This window comes from Suncus etruscus, chromosome 18, assembly GCF_024139225.1.
Source record: "Suncus etruscus isolate mSunEtr1 chromosome 18, mSunEtr1.pri.cur, whole genome shotgun sequence".
Taxonomy (NCBI): domain Eukaryota; kingdom Metazoa; phylum Chordata; class Mammalia; order Eulipotyphla; family Soricidae; genus Suncus; species Suncus etruscus.
The window spans coordinates 47,062,169-47,081,232 of record NC_064865.1 but is presented as its reverse complement, the minus strand read 5'-3'; the positions used below and the strand labels follow the sequence as shown (position 1 = coordinate 47,081,232).

Below are 19,064 nucleotides of genomic sequence, written 5' to 3'. Positions count from 1 at the left end.
CTAGAAATCACCTATCAAATTACAGTCAGTCCTTACAGTAACGCTTCTCTATTCCCTGCTGCAGCCAGGTGACTTGGTGACTCAAACATCTTCATTTCATCCTCCCTCACCTATATTTAGATACTTTTGACTCTTACAGATGCTTAGAGTCTCTTGTTTCCTTCTGCATCATTTTTCAACGCTCCTTTTCCTCAAATTTCAAAATACAGATAAATGAATGCAAAAGGGAAATACATACCGTACTATGCTCAGAAGACATTGCTGTATCTCACTCATCGGTAGCAGAGGGCAAAGCTAGAAATCACAAGTTTTAAATAGTGGCTGGAATGTTTTATGCCTGAAACCCTTGGGTTTAACAGAATTGTAAATCACAGCCCCCTCCCCAAATTAAATTAAGTAAATAAATAAAACTCAGAGCCCTGAGCTAGAACAGGGGTTAAGGGGCTTGCCTTGCCTGTTATCAACCCAGATTAAATCTTTGGCACATATAAATCTTTTTTAAAAAAAGTCAGAAGTAAAAGCTAGTACAAAAATTAAGGTGTTTGCCTTGCATGCCGTCAACCCAGGTTCGATCCTTGGCACCATGTGGTCCCCTATGTTCTGCTGTGAGTGGTCCCTGGAGGTCCCTGTGCATGGTGCTGTAGGGTCCTGTGCCCACTAAAGTGGCCCAAGCACCATATAAGAGCCTCCCACTTCACCCCTAAAAGAAAGAATGAAAATAAGTTCCATTTTAAACCTGGTTGGCATAGTCTTATAACATGGCTTTGTTTTTTAACATTAATTTCAGAGATAAAAAAAACTACCAGATTTTTTTTTTCTTTTTAATATGGAACGCTTCACAAATTTGCATGTCAACTTTGAGCAGGGGCTATGCTAATATTCTCTGTATCATTCCAATTTTAGTATATGTGCTGCCAAAGTGAGCCCAGATTTTACTTGTTTTTAATATTTTTACTTAAGCACTATGATTACAAACATGTTTGTAGTTGGGTTTTAGTTATAAAAATATACCCCTCACCAGTGCAGCATTTCCACCACCAATGCCTCCATGACCCTCTTCCCCCACCCCTGCTTGTATTCGAGACAGGCATTATATTTCTCTCATTCATTAACATTGTCATGATAGTTGTTACTGAAGTCATCTAACTGCACTCACCACTCTGTGATAAGCTTCATCATGGGCCTTTCCTTCCAGCCCTCTATTGTCTCTGTGCATTATTACAATAATGTCTTTTCTTTTTCTTAAAACCCACAGATGAGTGAGACCATTCTCTGTCTCTCTTCCTCTGTCTTAACTTCTCTCAGCATATAAACAGCTAACATACAACTTCCTACCCGACAAAGCTGTTTTTGTACTAAAAATACATGTCGGAAGTCAATTTTTGATACTCACCCTTTTGTGAGCACGTTATCTAAGTTTGTAAAAATGAAAAGAAAATAACAATACTCAACACCCATCGTAACGTAATTACCTCTCATGATGACAAAACGGAAAGTAATGCACTTCCTCCAAACTCATGTAAAACATATGCCTAGCTTAGTCTAGCCTCTTGGATTTTCAAAAAAAAAAAAAAAAAACAATAGCATTCATCATTGAGAGGAAAGTGACAGGATTGAAGGGCACATTATGCACCTTCTCTGAAGAAGTTAGTCAAGAATGACTGAACACTGCAGCAAGACAGAACCAATTTTTGCTATCAACCTTCTACATATATATCATTTTTCTCATCTACACTTTCTGAACCTGTCTGTTCCTTTCCTCATTCTGGTTTACAGTTGGGATTTCAAAGCCTGGCATTTAAATGGCATAGTTAAAGTCATTATTGAACATGTAAAATTCAATCCAGAACAAATATCCAAAGCAAAAATGCTTCTGTTGTAAGTGCTGAGGCAAAACAAAGTTAGAATTTCCATGGAAACAGCCTGGAACTCTTGGAGGACAAAAAAGTATAAGCATAAAAATGCATCTATTTATTTTTGGGGTTCTTTTTCACCTTTGCCCCTCCAAACCTCAGGCTGTCGTCTTAATACTTTCAAACCTCAGAGGGAACGAAGAACAATATTTGACAGGCGTGGAGGAGCTAAATATAGTTCTTTGTGAAATATATTCTATAATCTCTCTTGCCTTCAGTCTCGCACTATTTGGCCAATCTCTCAGTAATTTTTTTTAAACATAACTTACTGTTTTGGGGCCACACCCAGCTGTGCTCAGGGATTACTCCTGGCTCTGCACTCAGAAATCGTCCATGCCAGGCTGGGGGATCATATGGGGTGCAGGGAATCGAACCTGGTCCCAGGTTGGCCACATGCAAGGCAAATGCTCTACCGCTGTGCTAATACTCAGGTCCCTCTCTGTATTTTGGAGAAAGAGAGAGTGAAAGAGAGAGTGAGAGAGAGTGAGAGAGAGAGAGAGAGAGAGAGAGAGAGAGAGAGAGAGAGAGAGAGAGAGAGAGAGAGAGAGAGAGAGAGGAGCTTCTCTGTTAGCCAATTTATCAGTTGGGACAGAATAATATAAAATCACAATATATAATTTGTCCTTTTGTGTAAATTAGGTAATCAAGAGCAATTTCCCAAGCAATCTACATTCCCAGTATAATTTTCTTTTGCTTAGTATTTTAATTTCTAAGATGCCCCTATCAAAGAATTCTCTCAGCACAACCTGTGAAGTACCTAGAGCAAATATATGGGTTTCTATCGCCTGACATTTTACCTGTGTAGAGGGGGATTCACAATTGCTTAGAACATTTCTTTGGACCGCAAAGAAATCCCATTTGGACCCACTGCTTTCTTTAAGGTTACAAATAGAACCAGTCCACCTGATGGATGCACATTTCATCATGTCCTTTTTCTTCTTTGCGAGATATTAACTTTTATTTTTACAAATGTAGACCTCAACATTCTAAAGTCACATCCTCTCTATGTATTAATATTGGCATTTTATTATCTTATTCTAATATTATACAATCAGAAATTATGCTCAAGTCAAACACTCATAGGTAGTTTTTTTTCCTAATCAAGGCTATTTTTTGACAAGGTTTTCCCAGAACTGCCTGACCTACTTTTAATTGATAAATCAAATGTTATTTCATTTTTAATTCATCAATCAAGATCTGGCTTAATGAGGCCAAGAGGGACCTCCATAAATCTAAAAAAGTAAATAGAGAACATATCTTTTGGAATAAAATCATCATTGATGTACTGACTGAACTAACAAGAATTATTTTACTGGTCCCAGGAAATACTCTGGGGGTACACTAGTCTTTATCATCCTAAAGGTAAGCAAGCTAGTGTCTGTTGTCTTTGGAAAATGAAACAATTAAAGATTGTGTTCAATGTGATGATGGTTCTGAATTGGATGAATTACAACTTTTCCATTTTGTGAAATGCAAAAGCACAGTATCATTATAACAGTATTTGTAGTTTAAAAACTATATCATATGTTTAGAAAATACTAAGACCAAGAGAGAATCTATTTCACAACTGATGTAGATTTTAAATTTTAAGATGATGAGCGTTATTTGCTTCAGGTTCTAATCATCATCTCACTAGATACTATCACCTCATTGTGGAATTTTAAAATAAGGGGCAGGAGCAATAGCACAACAGTTGGGCGTTGCTTTGCATCTGACCAACCCAGGACAAGCCCTGGTTCAATTCCCAGCATCCCAGATGGTCTCCCAAGCCTGCCAGGAGCAATTTCTGAGAGAAGAGCCAGGAGTAACCCCTGAATGCCACCAGGTGTGGCCAAATCACTCTCCCTCACCAATTTTTAAGATAAAACTATTCCAATAGGCCATTTCCTCTCTTAGCATGTCTGGTTCTATCCAAGCTATTCTAGTAACTATGACCAGTAAACTGAATGCTTATTACTGGTTTGGTTCCAATTAGTTGACATATTTTAAATACCTATATTTAATCCATGAGGCAGTTATTAGCTCACGATTCTGGAGAAGGAATTAATCTCACTCTAAAGATATAAACAAGATACTCTGTGATTATGATAGTTCTATCATGGCCATTAATTCTGGTGGGAAGGAGGAAGAGGTCCACTTCGATGGCAAAATAAACAATGCAACAGAAATTTTTAAAAATTATATTTATTACAAGTGAATAGATTAGAAGATCTGAAATGTTATAAAGCAATATACACAATGAATAAATAATTTGCACAGGAGAGTCATGTCTACATTACATAACACTGTCTAGTCGGGAATACTTCAATGTAAATCCAGTGACAATGGAGAAAGTCCATAAAAATGCTAACCTGTCTTCCCTTGTATGAAATTGTTCAAGTATAAAAATCCAATACAGTGTAAAATAGTATTTCAATTTAGTTTAAGAATAAAAATTGCAAGTATTGAAGTTTCAGAAGGAAAATGTAAAGCAGCATTTAAAAACTACAGAAACAACTACGTAAGTGTTAAATTAAATGAAGTACCATTAAATGAGATCTACACATGAGCAAAACTCAAAGGAGGAAGCATGAAACTAGCAATATACTCTCTGCATCTTTAAAAAAAAACTAAAATAAACTAAACTGTGTTCATGTAAGAGTATTCTTATACAGTGCACATATGAATTTAAATAAAATCCGAGTCAACATCTTCAGTTGAATAGGTTAATATTTAATATGCTACAACTAGACCTAGTAAATAATTTATGCCATGAGATGAATACATAATTTTACAGTGTCACATCTAAAGTTCCTTTCTTTAGAATGCAGCATAGTAAAACTTAAAAATAAATATCTTAAATAGCATTACTATTAAGGCACAGTATAAACCACATGATTAACCTTTGAAGAATTGCAATCTCCGTCACCTTGTTGTCTTGTGTACTGTAGTCACTAATAAATAGTTTTAAATAGGACTCTGAAAATAGATACTAAAAAGTGTAAAATTATCTCCAAGGGGTGGGGTGGTGGGGGGAAAAAACAGTCCTTAAGACGATGCTTAAGGGGTTGGAGAGACTGCAAACTTGACTGTCTGGATTCCTAAACTACAAGTCAACACAATAAATAAAGAGAAGGCGATGGTAGTAATAGCCTGATTCTAATTCAGAATCAGAAGTGCTGACACCAGCAGATACAAGTTCCCCAAAATTGAAACAGGATGGGGGGAGAGGGCTTCGAATATAAACAAGCTCATCCAACAAGCGCAAGTGACGTGTTCTTTCCAGAACTGTGTGCGTAGTAGGATTGATTGTCTGCACAGCTCCTGCCTTTTCCTTGACTTCACATCACTTAGCTCTGCGCCCCCCTGGCAGAGATGATGCCTGTCCACTTGTCCCCCACTGCCACCCTCCCGGAGTGATTGTTCGATGCCCATTTTTGAGATAGTAAGAACGTGACCTTCTTACTTGAACAAGTTCTGTAGGCCATTAAGCGACAGCTACAAAATGACAATCAGTGCTTTTCACCATTGTGTTATTAAAAATAAAATAAAGAACACCCCCCCCCTTAAAAACAGCAACTGCTTTTAAAGATAATTCAAGCTATATATTGCTCACTCTGTATTCCCTGGTTCAACTAGATTCAAAGAGCTTCTTCTAACTTGTAAAAATAGGCAGTTCGCTTCCCTGATACTAGAAAAAGAGGGGGGGAAAAATCCCATTATAAAAGTAAACTTCCACAGCTCTTCCCTGCCAACCATTCCTTGGTGGCCTTTCAATTCTGGCTCTTTGGGGGTTCGATTTCTAAAAACTGAGCCTCAACCAACTGTCCCTTCCCGCCCCCACCCAACTCCCCCCCCCCCCCAAATCCCATCTAGAACCTTCCTGGAGTATTTCCAGAAATAAAATAAAACTTTTTTTTTCTTTTTTTTGCCTTTTTGTTTTTTCTGTTTCAAGCTTTAAGTCCATGTGAACTCTGATTAAGCAACTAAAGACTTGGAAAAGTGGGAGGCCAAGAGAAAAAAAATAATATGAATAATAAAACCATAATTCCACTTTGATCCTGGGACTGCTCCTACTGCATTCGGTCGGTTGGCAGCTGCTGGGGTTGGTATTGGCCGAAGGCGGCGGCGGCGGCAGCTGCAGCGGCGGCTGCAGCAGCTGTCCCCGGGGCTGCAGCGGTGATAGGCTGCTGGACTGCATAGCCGTAGCCCCCTGCGGTGACGTAGCCGGTGGCAGCTGGGGAGGCCGCATAGGGATACTGGTCATAGGCGGCGGCAGCTGCAGCGGCGGCTGCAGCGGCTGAGTACTGGGCATAGGCGGCTCCCGTGTAATCAATGTAAGGGGTGGTGGAGGCGGCGGCTGCTGTGGGCTGGACGTGGGGGATGACCACACCGGGCTGCACGAAGGCCTGCGGATACACATAGTGGGCAGGTATCCTGGGGAGAAATGCAAACACTGAGTCAGATTGGAGCTGTCTCTTCTTCTGGGTCCCTGGGCTTACTCCAGAGATAAAAAGACAAACCCAAATTTAGTGGTTATTATGAGCATAGGGTTGCCACAATACCTTCTTTTTTTCAGAGGGCCAACATTATGGAGTTGTTTTTTTATTATTTTTTTTAATGGTGAGGGAAAACTAGTCATAAAAATTTAGTTCCTTTCTTTGCCCCTTTCTGGACAAACCTTTTGATTTTAGAAGCAGGATGAGTTTTCCAAGTTTGGAAAACCAGGTCAGGTTTACCAGGGAACCCAAGACTATATATATATATATATATTTATATATTAATACTTGCATGGATGAAGATTTTGATGCAAGAGTTGGCATGGATGTAACAAAACTCTTGGGCAAATGGTGAAAAACTCAGCCCTGATTTTTTAGGCGGTTGCACAAAGGTGGCAATTTGGGATGGGTTCAATGCCCAGGTAGTTGAGGCTTTTTTTTTTTTTTTTTTGAGCAAACTGACATTCCAATAAAAATCCGTATGTTTTAGTATCATGGCAACCCTACTGGGAAGTTGCTATGCAGACTCAGCACACATTAATCTCTCTGCAACCTCAGTCACCCTGATTAAAAATCATCATAAAGGAAAGAAGCAGGCGACAAAATAACAAAGGAGTTTAAAAGTTCACAAGTGTGGTAAACACAGCAGAGTCACACTTCGCAAACGAATTGTAGTGCTAGAAAGGAGGCTGTTGTGGGAAGCTACAGAAATGCTATTAACATTCATGGCAAGTGATTTCCAGAAGAGGTGCAGCACACTTTTGGTCTTAAATCTTTCTTTCTTTTTTTTTCTCCATAACATTCATAGGGGTCAATCAAACCTGTTTGACTATCGGGCAACCGAAGGTCAGTCAGCTTGTTTATCTCTATGCAAGACAGACAGAAGGAGTTTTGGGGAAATAGGTAGGGGACAGGGAAATACAGCTAAATATTTCTCAAGTTAACATACACATAAAAGGCTCCCATAACACAAGGAGTAAGGAAACACCATTGTTTTATGCATTGACTAACTCATTTTATCCACATCGGAAACCAATTGTTTGCAAATCTTTACATCTGCCTTAGTAGTCCTTGACACAAATCAATTCTATTACTATAAATTATTCTGCGAAAGTTCAAGACAAGTGAAACAAAATTGAATACCTTGTAAGAATTATACATTCAAAGATCACATAACAGATGAACTCCAATGACCTTACTTAAAAAAGTTAATTTGGCTAAAAATTTTTTTCACAAGAGATTATTTAGGAAAAAAAACCCTCAAGTATTTTAATTCTCATTCTTACAATTCATTACTGATCATTTCAAACACTACCATAAATATCTTAATTTTCATTTCTGTTAACAAAACTCTCCAAATTCTCTCCCCTCCGTTGCACTTTTTTATTTGATAATGCCTAAGACTGAATCCAGGACTTTACCTAGCCAACACAAGTGCTTCCCTGACCCCCCCAAATCCCTTCCCCTTTCTAAAAATCCACCACAGTGATGCCATCTGGTTGCTGGCCAACCTAGAGTACAAGCCTAAGAAACAGTCCTCCACTTGGAAAGCCCTGCAAGCAGAAAATTTCCCATTTAGTATTTCCCAAAGGCAGAGATTTTAGTTGGCCCGTCTGAGTTTTACTGAAAGCATTCATTAATGAACATCCATGGAAAAGATGGATTTATCACAGAGGGTAGCGAACTTTGACCACCATGATAAAAATATACTCCATTTCACTCCATTTGTGTATCTTTCCCAGTGCCAGGAGAAACCACGTCATCCAGTGTTTCCGAGGACACTTAAGAGATGTTCTTATTAGTTGCTTGTCAGAAACTAGATACACGGTCAAGACACGGCACCCCAAACTTCCCGGCGGGCGAGTCGGAATCAGACCTTTCACAGCGACAGGTGTGACTCAAGGTAGCGCCTTGCAGAAGAGGACATGGCCTAGTGAAGACAGGGCCAAGCCAGCCTGGGTGCCTGCCAGTTTACCCGTGGTGATGGACAGCAGGGGCTGCAGCGGGGCTATTTTTGATCCTGTCAGGCGACAAGGGTTTCCAGCGGGTAAAATGTCTTTATAAGGCCAAAGTAAAACATCTATCAGCTGCAAGGGCCAGCCAGTAGGACACTCACTGATATCTGAAACATTAACCCCTTGATTCCCAAGGTTCCACTGGCAAGTGCTGGCAAGGTTCTTATCTTGGTTCACTAAAAATAAAGTTGAGCTTACAGAGAGGACACAACTGTGTGTGCACCTATGAAGCACTGGAAGTTGATGCACTTAAAAAGTTGAGCTTACAGGCAGGCAGGACAAAATCGTGTGTGTGTGTGTGTGTGTGTGTGTGTGTGTGTGTGTGTGTAGATATATGTCAGATGCAGTAAGACAGCAGAGCCTGTTTCCAGGATTCTTGTCTCTCTATTGCTTTTATATGAATAGTTAAAATTTGATCATGCCCATTAGCAAGAGTGAGAAGTTCCCTGGAATACCAATCAAGTTGGCAAGTTGAAGTTTGGGGAGTGTCTGATGGGAGGACGGCTGAAGATGAGTCAAGGTTTTCTTTGTAGGCATAAAGGAAAGGGAATCCCATCAGGTGAGGAAGAAAGAAACAGAGAGAGGATGTAGTGTCACTTAAGAAGCAATTTCTGTGTTGGGAGTTACTTTAGTGGTGGTGTCTCTCAAGAAGTGCTCAGGAGACCTCAGGGCCCCTCAAGAGGTTCATTGCAAAGGCCCTGGACCTGGGCCCTTTGATTCTAGGGTTTACCCAGCCTACCCTGGCAGAGTTTTGGGGGCCTAAGGCTGCACCTGGCAATGCTCAAGGGGAGCATGTCATATTGGGGGATCTACCAGGCATCAGTCACGTGAAAGGCATATATATGGGATAAGCTCCATACCATCTTTCTAGCTTCTGACTTTTTAAATATCTTAAATATTAAAAATATTGAGGGGGACTTCCCAAACAGTGCTTGAGATGATGAGTTCACTCCTGGTGTTATTTTATGTTCCAGTGACAATATTGCTCAGGCCCAACAGTGTCAGAAGCCCCCCAGGGATACATTCACTGGTGCTTTAAGGGGTCATGCAGTGCCAGGAACTAAAGTTTTTGTGCATGTAAGGACCCAAGTCCTCAATTGACCCTTGTGGATCTCCTTAGTCCTGGTCTGTGACTTTTAAAAAACACACACAACTCCTTTATTTGAACACCATGGTTACAAGGTTGTTCATAATACAATTGGGTTTTCTGTGACTTTGGAAACAACATCCTGATTTTTCTTTTACCAAGTAACCAACTGTCACCCAGTCTTAATCTCATTGGCTTGTTTAAACTCTGCTTTTACATCCTAAATGCAGATTTCTAACTTCGAAATGCCAGGACTTTACTTCTGAATCAAAAGGAGTTTTTCCACTATCTCTGCCCCCATCCTCGAACACACTTCGGCTGCTGTGGTTAGTTTTCTGGGCAGCTTTTTAGACCATTCCTAGACCCTTACCCTAAAAAAAGCTCAAGCCAGTCCTCCCTTCAGGGCCGCCATTTTTCCTTTCCTTGCCCATCTGCTGACATCCAAATCCAACTGGCTTGAGTTTGCGTAGTCCCTTTTATTTCAAGTGAAATGAACATGTATTTCCAATCCTGAACTGCTGCACCTTAAATACAAAAACTGGGACCAAGTGCCTACAACAAGAAAGAGTATCTATCACCCACTCAAGAGCTCCCCATTTACACTCTGAAATTCCTCCTTCTTTAAAAGTCTTGGATCCCAATCCACATGGTCTCTCTCTGTCACAAAGATGTCCCATCTTCTATCAGATGACTAAACGAATGGACTTAGGGATTTTAATGTCTGATTTGAGTATATGACAGACTGTAGCTGTTCAGGTCAGTCAGGTACACACCATGATTAAGAAACTTAAATCAGGGCCGGGCGGTGGCGCTGGAGCTAAGGTGCCTGCCTTGCCTGCGCACGGACCGCGGTTCGATCCCCCGGCGTCCCATATGGTCCCCCAAGAAGCCAGGAGCAACTTCTGAGCGCATAGCCAGGAGTAACCCCTGAGCGTCAATGGCCCAAAAACCAAAAAAAAAAAAAAAAAAAAAAAAAAGAAACTTAAATCAGACGCTAACAATTACTGGCCCTGTGGGAAATTAATCTCTTGAGAAGACATTAACAATGTCTTCATCAAATAATCACTGAAGGCTGGAGAGAGAGTAGAGTAGATAGGGTGCTTGCCTTTCATGTGATCAATCTGGGTTCAGTCCCTGACATCATAATAGGATCCCCCAGTCCCCAAGCATTGGAGTGATCCTTGAGAGCAGGGTGAGGAATAAATAAACCCTGAACACTTGTGGCTGTGACTCCAAAAGCAAAACAAAACACCAAAACCAAAATAAATCATTAAGAGCATTAAATGAAAGAATCCATGTAATTCAACAGTAATCAGGTTTAGTGAATGCGAATTACTGTGCCTCCTATCCTTTTTTAATGGCTAGTACAATACTTAGAACAGGGTTAACACCACTAATAAAAATTTAAGAGCTTCTAAGTATACTGAGACAATATCTAAGCGCATTTCAATAGGATCTCGATTAGCCTAGAATTTTCTACTCACAAATCTAGTTTCTCCAAGATTTCAATCATAAAACGTTTCTTTCAGACACCAAACATTTATAAAACTACCATTCGGCAAATCCACAGGTCTCTATCACTTTAACCGCTGTGTAACATCAGAAACTCCCTTCAAAAGCCAGGAGTAATCTGAGGCCATGTAAGGACCATATTAACAAATATTTGAGCCACTAGGATTTCAAACAAGGTAAGTACAACAACAAAAAAATTCTCAAGCTTCTTTCTGGGCCTAAAAAAAGAGCATGTGGCATTCAGATAGAATTTGGGATGACCAGGTGTGATTTGTTAGGTACAAGAGTTGAGAACAGCTTAAAACAGAGAGCAGCAGGCTTGCTTAACACATCTGGAATGCTATCTATTTCCAATAAGAATCTCAAGTTCAAACAATTTATGCAAACAGTAAGAATAACAGTGCTTTGTCTGACAGCTAATGTCCAAAGGGATGAAGAACAAAAACGTGGCTATCAAAACATGCTGGATTTCAAGTTTCCATACACACCGTTTACTTGGATTGTCTTCATGCTCTTGTCTTTCTCCCCAAAGCATAATAACCATAAAGTTCAAATTCCTGCATCTAGCCTTCAGGATCCTCATAAACAGCCTGTTTTCTCCACAAATGGTGCCTTTACCCCCACGGTGCTTATGCCTATCCCACTTTTCATATCTACTCTTCTTTACAGGACTTGTATATTGGGTACAAGTCCAGAAACCCTGTTCAATTTCTCCAGCTTTCATATTTCCTTGCTACTGTGGATTTTTTTCCCTCAGTACTTAAAAACAATCCCAGGAAAGTGACTGGTTTCTGTTCATTTAACTTCCCAAACTAAAATGCAATCTCCTTATTTTATATTGTGCGCTAGTACAGAGGGGAAAACAACAACAACAAAAAGACTATGCCAATACTTGCTGCTCAATTTTGCTCTGATTCAATGACTTGGGTGAGTTAAGTCTGTTTAAGATTACTTACTGTGTAGGGGATTCTCCTGTTCAAAGCATAAATATGATCTAGCACCAGTGGTTTGCAGTGGCCAGTTCTGCATGTCTGGTTATTTGAAATTCAAATATTCATACAATTTTCACTTAGTAATACTGTATTTAAAGATAAACATACAAATTACTATTATAAACAATGTTTTGTTTCTGTTTGTCCAGCGAGTACATAAAGGTTGAAAGCCACTGGTCCAGATCACTGGGAATGGGGGAAGGAGGCATAGAGCTAGTTGCTAGTTGGACTCACCCACTATTTGTTGTTACTTTCTGGGGAGAATGGTCTGGGTAGAACTATAATAAATAGCTTTGGGTATATATCAAGACCATTCTAATCATATTAAGTGAAGGAATCTTTAAAAAAAAAAACACCTTAAAAGTTGACAGTAAGAATAAGGTACCTTAAATTATAGTAGTACAAAGTATTCATAGAAAATATAATGGGATCTTTCCAAGTCATTATTATTGCTTGAAGTGTATGTTTGGAGACAGAAGGAATATCTATCAATCTATCAGCAGATTCCAATCTGCAGCTTACCCAGGTAGATAAATCATTTAGATGCTAAGCTATAGAAATTAACTATTGGCCAGGATAAATTATTTCTCAAACAGTAAAAGGAAGTTTAGATCTCCAACATTAGAGATACAAGAAAGTGGGTCACTGGTGCAGAATACAGCATACTCAAGTGTTCAAAGTAAATTTAAGAGTATAGGGGAGCCCTTGCCCATGTCACATCTGAATGTAGAAGAAAATACGGAACTCAAGATGAGGGGACCTGGTAATCACAGGATCCAGAGACCAGAAGTTTCTGAGCAAGCTGTGCACCCAAGCTAGCTCTGATAGGCAAAATAGTGGTTCTCTACTTAATTGGGCCAGTGTTAGTGAAATCTGAGGACAGTAGCGTTCCAGAACCTTCATACTGGAAGGCCTAATAACGAATACACATTGCTAAAAAGGAAAGAACCCCATTCCCCAAAAACGATCCAGTGAGACAGAAACTTAAGGCATGCAAGCAATGAATCCGTGTTCTGACAGGGGAGTCACACAATTTAGCACTCACTACAAAAAAAAAAAAATATGGTTAAATGGAAGTCACAGGCTACAGCTTAAAAGCAAGGGGGGAAGAAAAAGGCCCTTTGCTTCCCATGGCAAAATCAGAAATCAACACTTCTCAACACCACCACCAAAACTCAGAACACAAAGAACCCCTCCCCGAGGAAAAGAAAAACACTTTCACTACAGCTCTTTTCAATTAAGTAAAAGAAAAAAAAATCAAATTAAAAAAAGGCACACAGTTTAGCTATCAACACCACTTCATTACTGTAATCAACAAAGCACACGGAGGTCTATTGACTATTGTGAAAAAATAAAATCAACAAAACCAACATCCATGCATGGTTAATCACCATCTGAGCTCGTGTGTCTGAGTCTACAGGTTACAGAGTTTAACTCCAAACAGAACTATTCCACCTCTTATCACCGTATCCTTCTCATCAGTTAGCTTAACAGTATAGGAGCCCTGTCAGGTTAGAAAAAGATAAATAACATTGAGTCAAGTTGAGCAGTAGTAACAGTGTTGGACACACTTGTCTTGTACACAAGTCATACCTGGTGGTTTGGTTTGGTAAATCATAAGCTCAAAACTTTTGTCTGGTTTGGATGCTGCATACTTGGTCAGATAACTTGACTCATCTAAAAATATTTTGAGTATCAGCATTAAAAATACACAATCATCTATAGATAGATATATGCCAGGAACATTCTGTGACATGGTCATGTTTGTACATAAAATGGCAGGTTAACAATTGATGAGTTTTGTATTGAAACGTAAGAAGCTTCATCAAATTGACTTACCCGAAAGGTCTCTGGATAAGAGCTGGATGAATTTGTTGGACACCAAAGGCAAAACCTAAGAAAAAAAAACATACCACAACCTCTTATTTGTACCTGGCATTCATTTCTTCTATACTTAAAATGCAATGACAACTCTTATTTAGAAAAGGTAAGGTTTCCCATACTTCAGAGAAGAATGTTTTTCAAAGTCATTTTCATTAATATTATTACTGATCCAAATAAGACTTTTCATAGAGCTTTGAAGTAGAAATGACAAAGTGTACTGTGTAATACATAGAATTAAAAACTTTGAAAATTAGAGTAAGGATATAATAAAACTTGATAAATGAAATTGCATGTCACAAATACTTTTTACTAACTCTTGATTCAGAAAACATTTCTGAATCATGAGTTAGCAAAAAGAAGTCTTCCATAGTATGGAACATTCTGGGGTGTTTTGCACAATGCTTTGCAAGGTAGTTAAGATTTGAGAGATTAGGGTAGAGAATTCAGGGAGTAACCTACCCTCCTTTTTTTTCTGACTAGTATACACATATTATTAGACAAATATATATTTCCAATGCTCATGAGTATTTGCATTTCTTCTTACTAGACAAACTGAATTGCTAGCAAACTCATTTGAATGGAAATGTCACTCTCTCCAGAATTTCAGGTGGAAAGATGTCAAGAATGAAGAGTACATGACTGAGTCAAACAAAGCTGCTTACCTAAGATAAAGGTTCTATTTGGGCAATAGAAGCATCTCTATTATTCTTGCTACTGCAAATGACAGTGATGTAAACGGTCCAAAGGGATTTATCTTTTTCACACAGAAAATTCTGCTCCCGTCAGGGCTATCTAATGGCTGCCTGATTTGGAGTAAACCACTTCGCACCTCTACACCTCCCTTTCTGATCCTGTCACATGAGGGCCCTGCATTCTGTCAGCTTGTTCTCTTTTTTCTCCATTCTGTGACTTCAGAGGAAGCACTCACCATCCAGACACTACCCCCATCTCTAACCCTTCTGAAGGGCAAACATTCAATGGAGTTCTGAGTTCTACAGGGCAACTGGTGGCTGGTGAGGGGAAACACAGAGTAGAAAATAAAAAGTACCTGGAGCTGAGGCATTGATAGCATAGAAGCCATCTGTGAATTAAGTACTTAATTAAGGTTAAAAAATATAAAAAAAAAAAAGAGAAATTGTGACCAGCTTTTTATTTGATGTCACTTCAATGAGCAGAACAGAACAGAGGTAGGCCTGAGACTTCATAGAATGTCAAGACACTCCCACCAAGAATCTATCAAGATGCCTTAGGATCTAATTCGGCTCCCAGGTACATTTTCAAGTCCTGATTGAAAGGCCTGTTTACAACTCATTTATCCTTCATGTCCTCTTCCCAGTCACGGTTCAACTCTCCTAGATTCTTACCCAAGGTCTCAAGGCAACCCCTAAGGTTTTCTAAATTAGAAATCCTTTCTGTTTGAAGAGGAGTGATCTTCTGGTGAGGGGTGGGGGGATGTCGGTTCAAGTCTCACCTGGTTGCATGATCCTTGGCTTGGCTCCCAGATAGGCCAGGTTCACGTTGGCCTTCCTGCCGTCAATGATGGGGTTGGGGTCTTTGCAGGCTCTTTCCGCAGCAGCTCTGTCGGCCATGGTGACCTTCCCAACACAGATGGACAGACAAAAAAAAAAAAAAAACAAACAAAAAAACAAAAATCTCCTGGTTAACCCCTAAACAGGAGGCATGCTCTTAAACTGTTCCCTGGTGGGCATTTGACTGTCCACGCAAATAAAGAAGTGGGGGAAGCCCAGAAAGTAAAGAAATCCTGTCCCATACCACCTCCCCAAGCTTCCAAAATCTTGAGGGTGTTAATAATGTGTAGCAGAAATCCACCTAGAAGCCTGAATTTCCTGATTCACCCTCTCCTGGACTACCCAAATCCCTGGACCTTCCATCCAAAAGTTGCACCACCATCACCACCCCAAATTTTAGGTGCAGTCCAAGAGCCTCGGGTCTGCTCCAGCCTCATTTCTAGGGTGCTTCCAACACCAACACCACCCCCCCAAAAAAAACCATACTCCCCAGTGAACAATAGAAAAACTATTGTCCAGTTCTGAGGCTGACAACAACAGACTCTGCAGGCTTCCGTCTCCACGAAGATGCCCAAGCGTTTGCAGTTGGGCCCCCAGAATCTTGCGGGCGGGGGTGGACTTCTCTCGGCCAAGAAAATAAAATCGACCTTTTGCCATGAAATGCGGACTGAACTGAGCTTGCAGAAAAAGACGAGGTGGCTCAGAACCCACCCGAACCTCCAGGAGGAGGGTGCCCCACTCGCAGCGCAGCGCTGACTGCCAGGAGACAAACGCAGTTTTTTGCAAAGCAACAGCGTGCTTAGCGACCGGCCTCTAAGCAGCCGGGGAAGGCAGGCACAGTTCTGTGGGAGCTACAGCCCCTCCCTTTCAGCCCCTTTGCACCCCCCAAAACACAGCCAGTCGTCAGAGTTCTCTCCTGCGCCAATACTCTGCAGCGCATTCTGGGGAAGGGGGGGTCCCTCAGAATACCCCCAGAGCTTGCTCTGTATGCTCCAAGGGCTTGCAAACTTTCAGTTTGCAAACAGTTCAGTCCTGTGAACAGGGGTCTCCTTGAAGCATCCCCCCCCCCACAGAGCTCCCTCTGCATGCTCCAAGGACTTGCAAACTTTCAGTTCAGTCCTGGGTGAGGGGGTCCCCCTTGGAACACCCCTAGCTAGACTTTGCTGTGCATGCTCCAAGGCTTGCAAACTTTCACTTCAGCCCTGGGTCAGGGGGGGTCTTCTTGAAGCACACCCCCACCCCATAGCTTGCTCTGCATGCTCCAGGGTTTGCAAACTTTCAGCTCAGCCCTGGGACCCCTTTGGAGCACCCCCTTAGAACTCCCTCTACATGCTCCAAGGGCTTGCAAACTTTCAACCTGGGAGGGGGGACAGCGCTGGCTAGGCCTAGGGCCCCCCCAGCAACAACAACAACAACAAAATCAGCTTTTGATTCATTCTACCTCTCAGGATCTTTTTCTCACATCGACACCCCCCCTTTTCCTCCAGAGCCCCCAACTCCAATGCCCTGCCGGTTATGCAAACCCCCCCCCAAAAAAAACTTACAAATCCATAGCCCCGGGACTTGCCCGTCTGGCGGTCGGTGATGACCACGGCCTCCTCGATGTCCCCGAAGACCTCGAAGTACTTGCGCAGGCTGGCGTCGGTGGTGTGGTAGGGAAGCCCCCCGACGAAGATCTTGGTGTACGTCGTGTCCTTCTGCGTCGTGTGCATCTTCGCACCCGGGCTCCGGCTCCGGCTGCGGCTCCGGCTGCTGCGCCTCTTGGTCCTCCGGCTCCGGCCGCGCGTCTCCTCCTGCTGCAGCCTGGGGCGGCCGCCGGGGGCCCAGGGGTGCAAGTTCCCGGGGCGCTGGGCTTCGGCTTCCCAAGTCGCCAGCAACGGTGGCAGCAACAGCAACGGTGGCACCAGCTTCAGAAGCAGCAGCAGCAGCAGCAGTCAACCCGTCTGGCCTGGGCTCGAATCTCTTTGCTGCCTCCTTTCCCCCCTCTGCTGGTTGGTGGCAACCCCCAATTCTCTCCTGATCGTCCGGGCAAAGGCGACTTTGAGGGGGAGAACCGAGACTTACAAAAAAAACAATTAAAATTTGGTTTTGCAAAAATTAAAAAAACAAAAATAAGAACCCCCAAAACTCTCACTCCTTGCAAAATAAGCAAAACAAAAAAATTATATGCAAGAAAAAAAATGCAAAAAAAAAAAATAAATGAGGGGTGATGCTCCAGGCAAAATTAAAAAAAAAAAAAAACAACAACTGGGTGCAGGTTTAGAGGTAGATTTTATTTATTTTTTCCTCCTCTTATAATTGCTTAGAATAAATTTGGGGCTGCCCCAGGGCTAGTATAGGGAGGGGCCTCCCCAAAGGCTCAGGTTCAGGCTTCAGACTTCCCCAGCTCAGGATCTGGCTCGGTGGCTGGATGGAAGACGAGTGGTAGAAGGCGCTGCAACGCACCCCGCTCTCCTCCTCCCTCTCTCCCCCTCCTCGGGCCGGGGGTCGGCACCCCGCTGGGGAGGGAGGCGGGCCGGACGCCTGCGATTGGCCAAGGCCGCACCTGGGGCGCCCGGCGCCGCCGCCCCCCAGCTGTTGCGAACAGCTGCTTCTTCCCCTCCCGGGCTTGGCTCGGCTTGGCGGCGGCGGCGGCGCTGGAGCTTGCTTGGGGGTGGGGTGGGGTGGGGTGTGGGGGTGAAGGTTTCTTTTTTTTTGGGGGGGGAGAAGGCAGCTGGGACTACTGGCTGCAAACTCAGCTCTCACCCGTTTAGGCCTTGGGGGTGCTTAATGTGAACCCCACCCACCTACCCATCCAAAGACCCAGGGCACTTTGTGCCCGCAGAGGGAGCTACGTAGCTTTTGCAAAGAAAAAATAAAATGAGACTGAAGCACTTTGCAAAGCTCAGCCGCAGGGACTGTGCACTGGCGACTTGGGGGTGCACACACGAAGGCCCCAGAAAAGCCTGCTTCTTTCCCCCTTAGTGGAGCTGGGTCCTTATTGATCATCCCAGGTGGAAATTTGGGGGGTTTGGACAGGGAGGAGCCCCCCACTCTTCTCTTTCCCCTCCTGCCCTGGCCACCTTCCATGACTTCCCAAAAGCTGGTGCTCCTGGATGAGTAGTGAGACAGAGTCCAAAGATGGGGCTAGGGAAAGGAGATGTAAGATCTGGGGTGCATGGAGGCCCCAGAGAAGCGATTCCTCCCTCTTTAGTGGAGCTGGGTCCTTATTGATCACCCCAGGTGGAGACTTTGGGGGTTTGGACTGGGAGGATCCCCCCCCCCAGTCTTCTCTTCTCCCCCCTGCCATGGCCACTTTCCTTGAGCCCCAAAAGCTGGTGCTCTTGGATGAGTAGGGAGGCTGAGTCCAAAGATGGGGCGATGGGGCGAGGGAAAGGAGATGTGCTTTGGGGGTGTTGATAACTTATATTGAATTGACCAGGAGAGTCAGCCAAGCTAAGTAATGGTAGACACCTTCTCTGCCAGGTATCGTCTGACTTCAGGCCTAAGTGGAATTGGATTGAGCTTCAACAGCCACTAAAGGGACCAAATTTGTGTGTCTTCCCTTGGTCGGAATATTGGTAGATGTTTCTCCTACTATCTTGTATTCCACGCTAAAGAATTAAGTCTCTGTTTTTATTGGATTTCTCAAGTATGTTTAATGATGTGGCCGCA

The 19,064-nt window shown here is 42.4% G+C and overlaps 1 protein-coding gene and 1 non-coding gene across 2 annotated transcripts; both read right to left on the bottom strand.

Moving 5' to 3' along the window:
- Nucleotides 1-820: 820 nt before the first annotated feature.
- Nucleotides 821-927, bottom strand: LOC125996779 (U6 spliceosomal RNA). The gene has a single exon (XR_007491458.1). It is a non-coding gene; the product is annotated as a U6 spliceosomal RNA (small nuclear RNA).
- A 5,030-nt stretch (nt 928-5,957) lies between these two features.
- RBM24 (RNA binding motif protein 24) lies at nt 5,958-17,338 on the bottom strand. The gene is made up of 4 exons (XM_049765297.1): nt 16,955-17,338; nt 15,353-15,476; nt 13,837-13,891; nt 5,958-6,329 (listed from the first exon to the last, which is right to left on the bottom strand). Exons 1-4 carry the CDS (start codon nt 17,120-17,122, stop codon nt 5,966-5,968), a joined length of 711 nt encoding a protein of 236 aa, XP_049621254.1. The 5' UTR covers nt 17,123-17,338; the 3' UTR covers nt 5,958-5,965.
- Between the last annotated feature and the right edge of the window lie 1,726 nt (nt 17,339-19,064).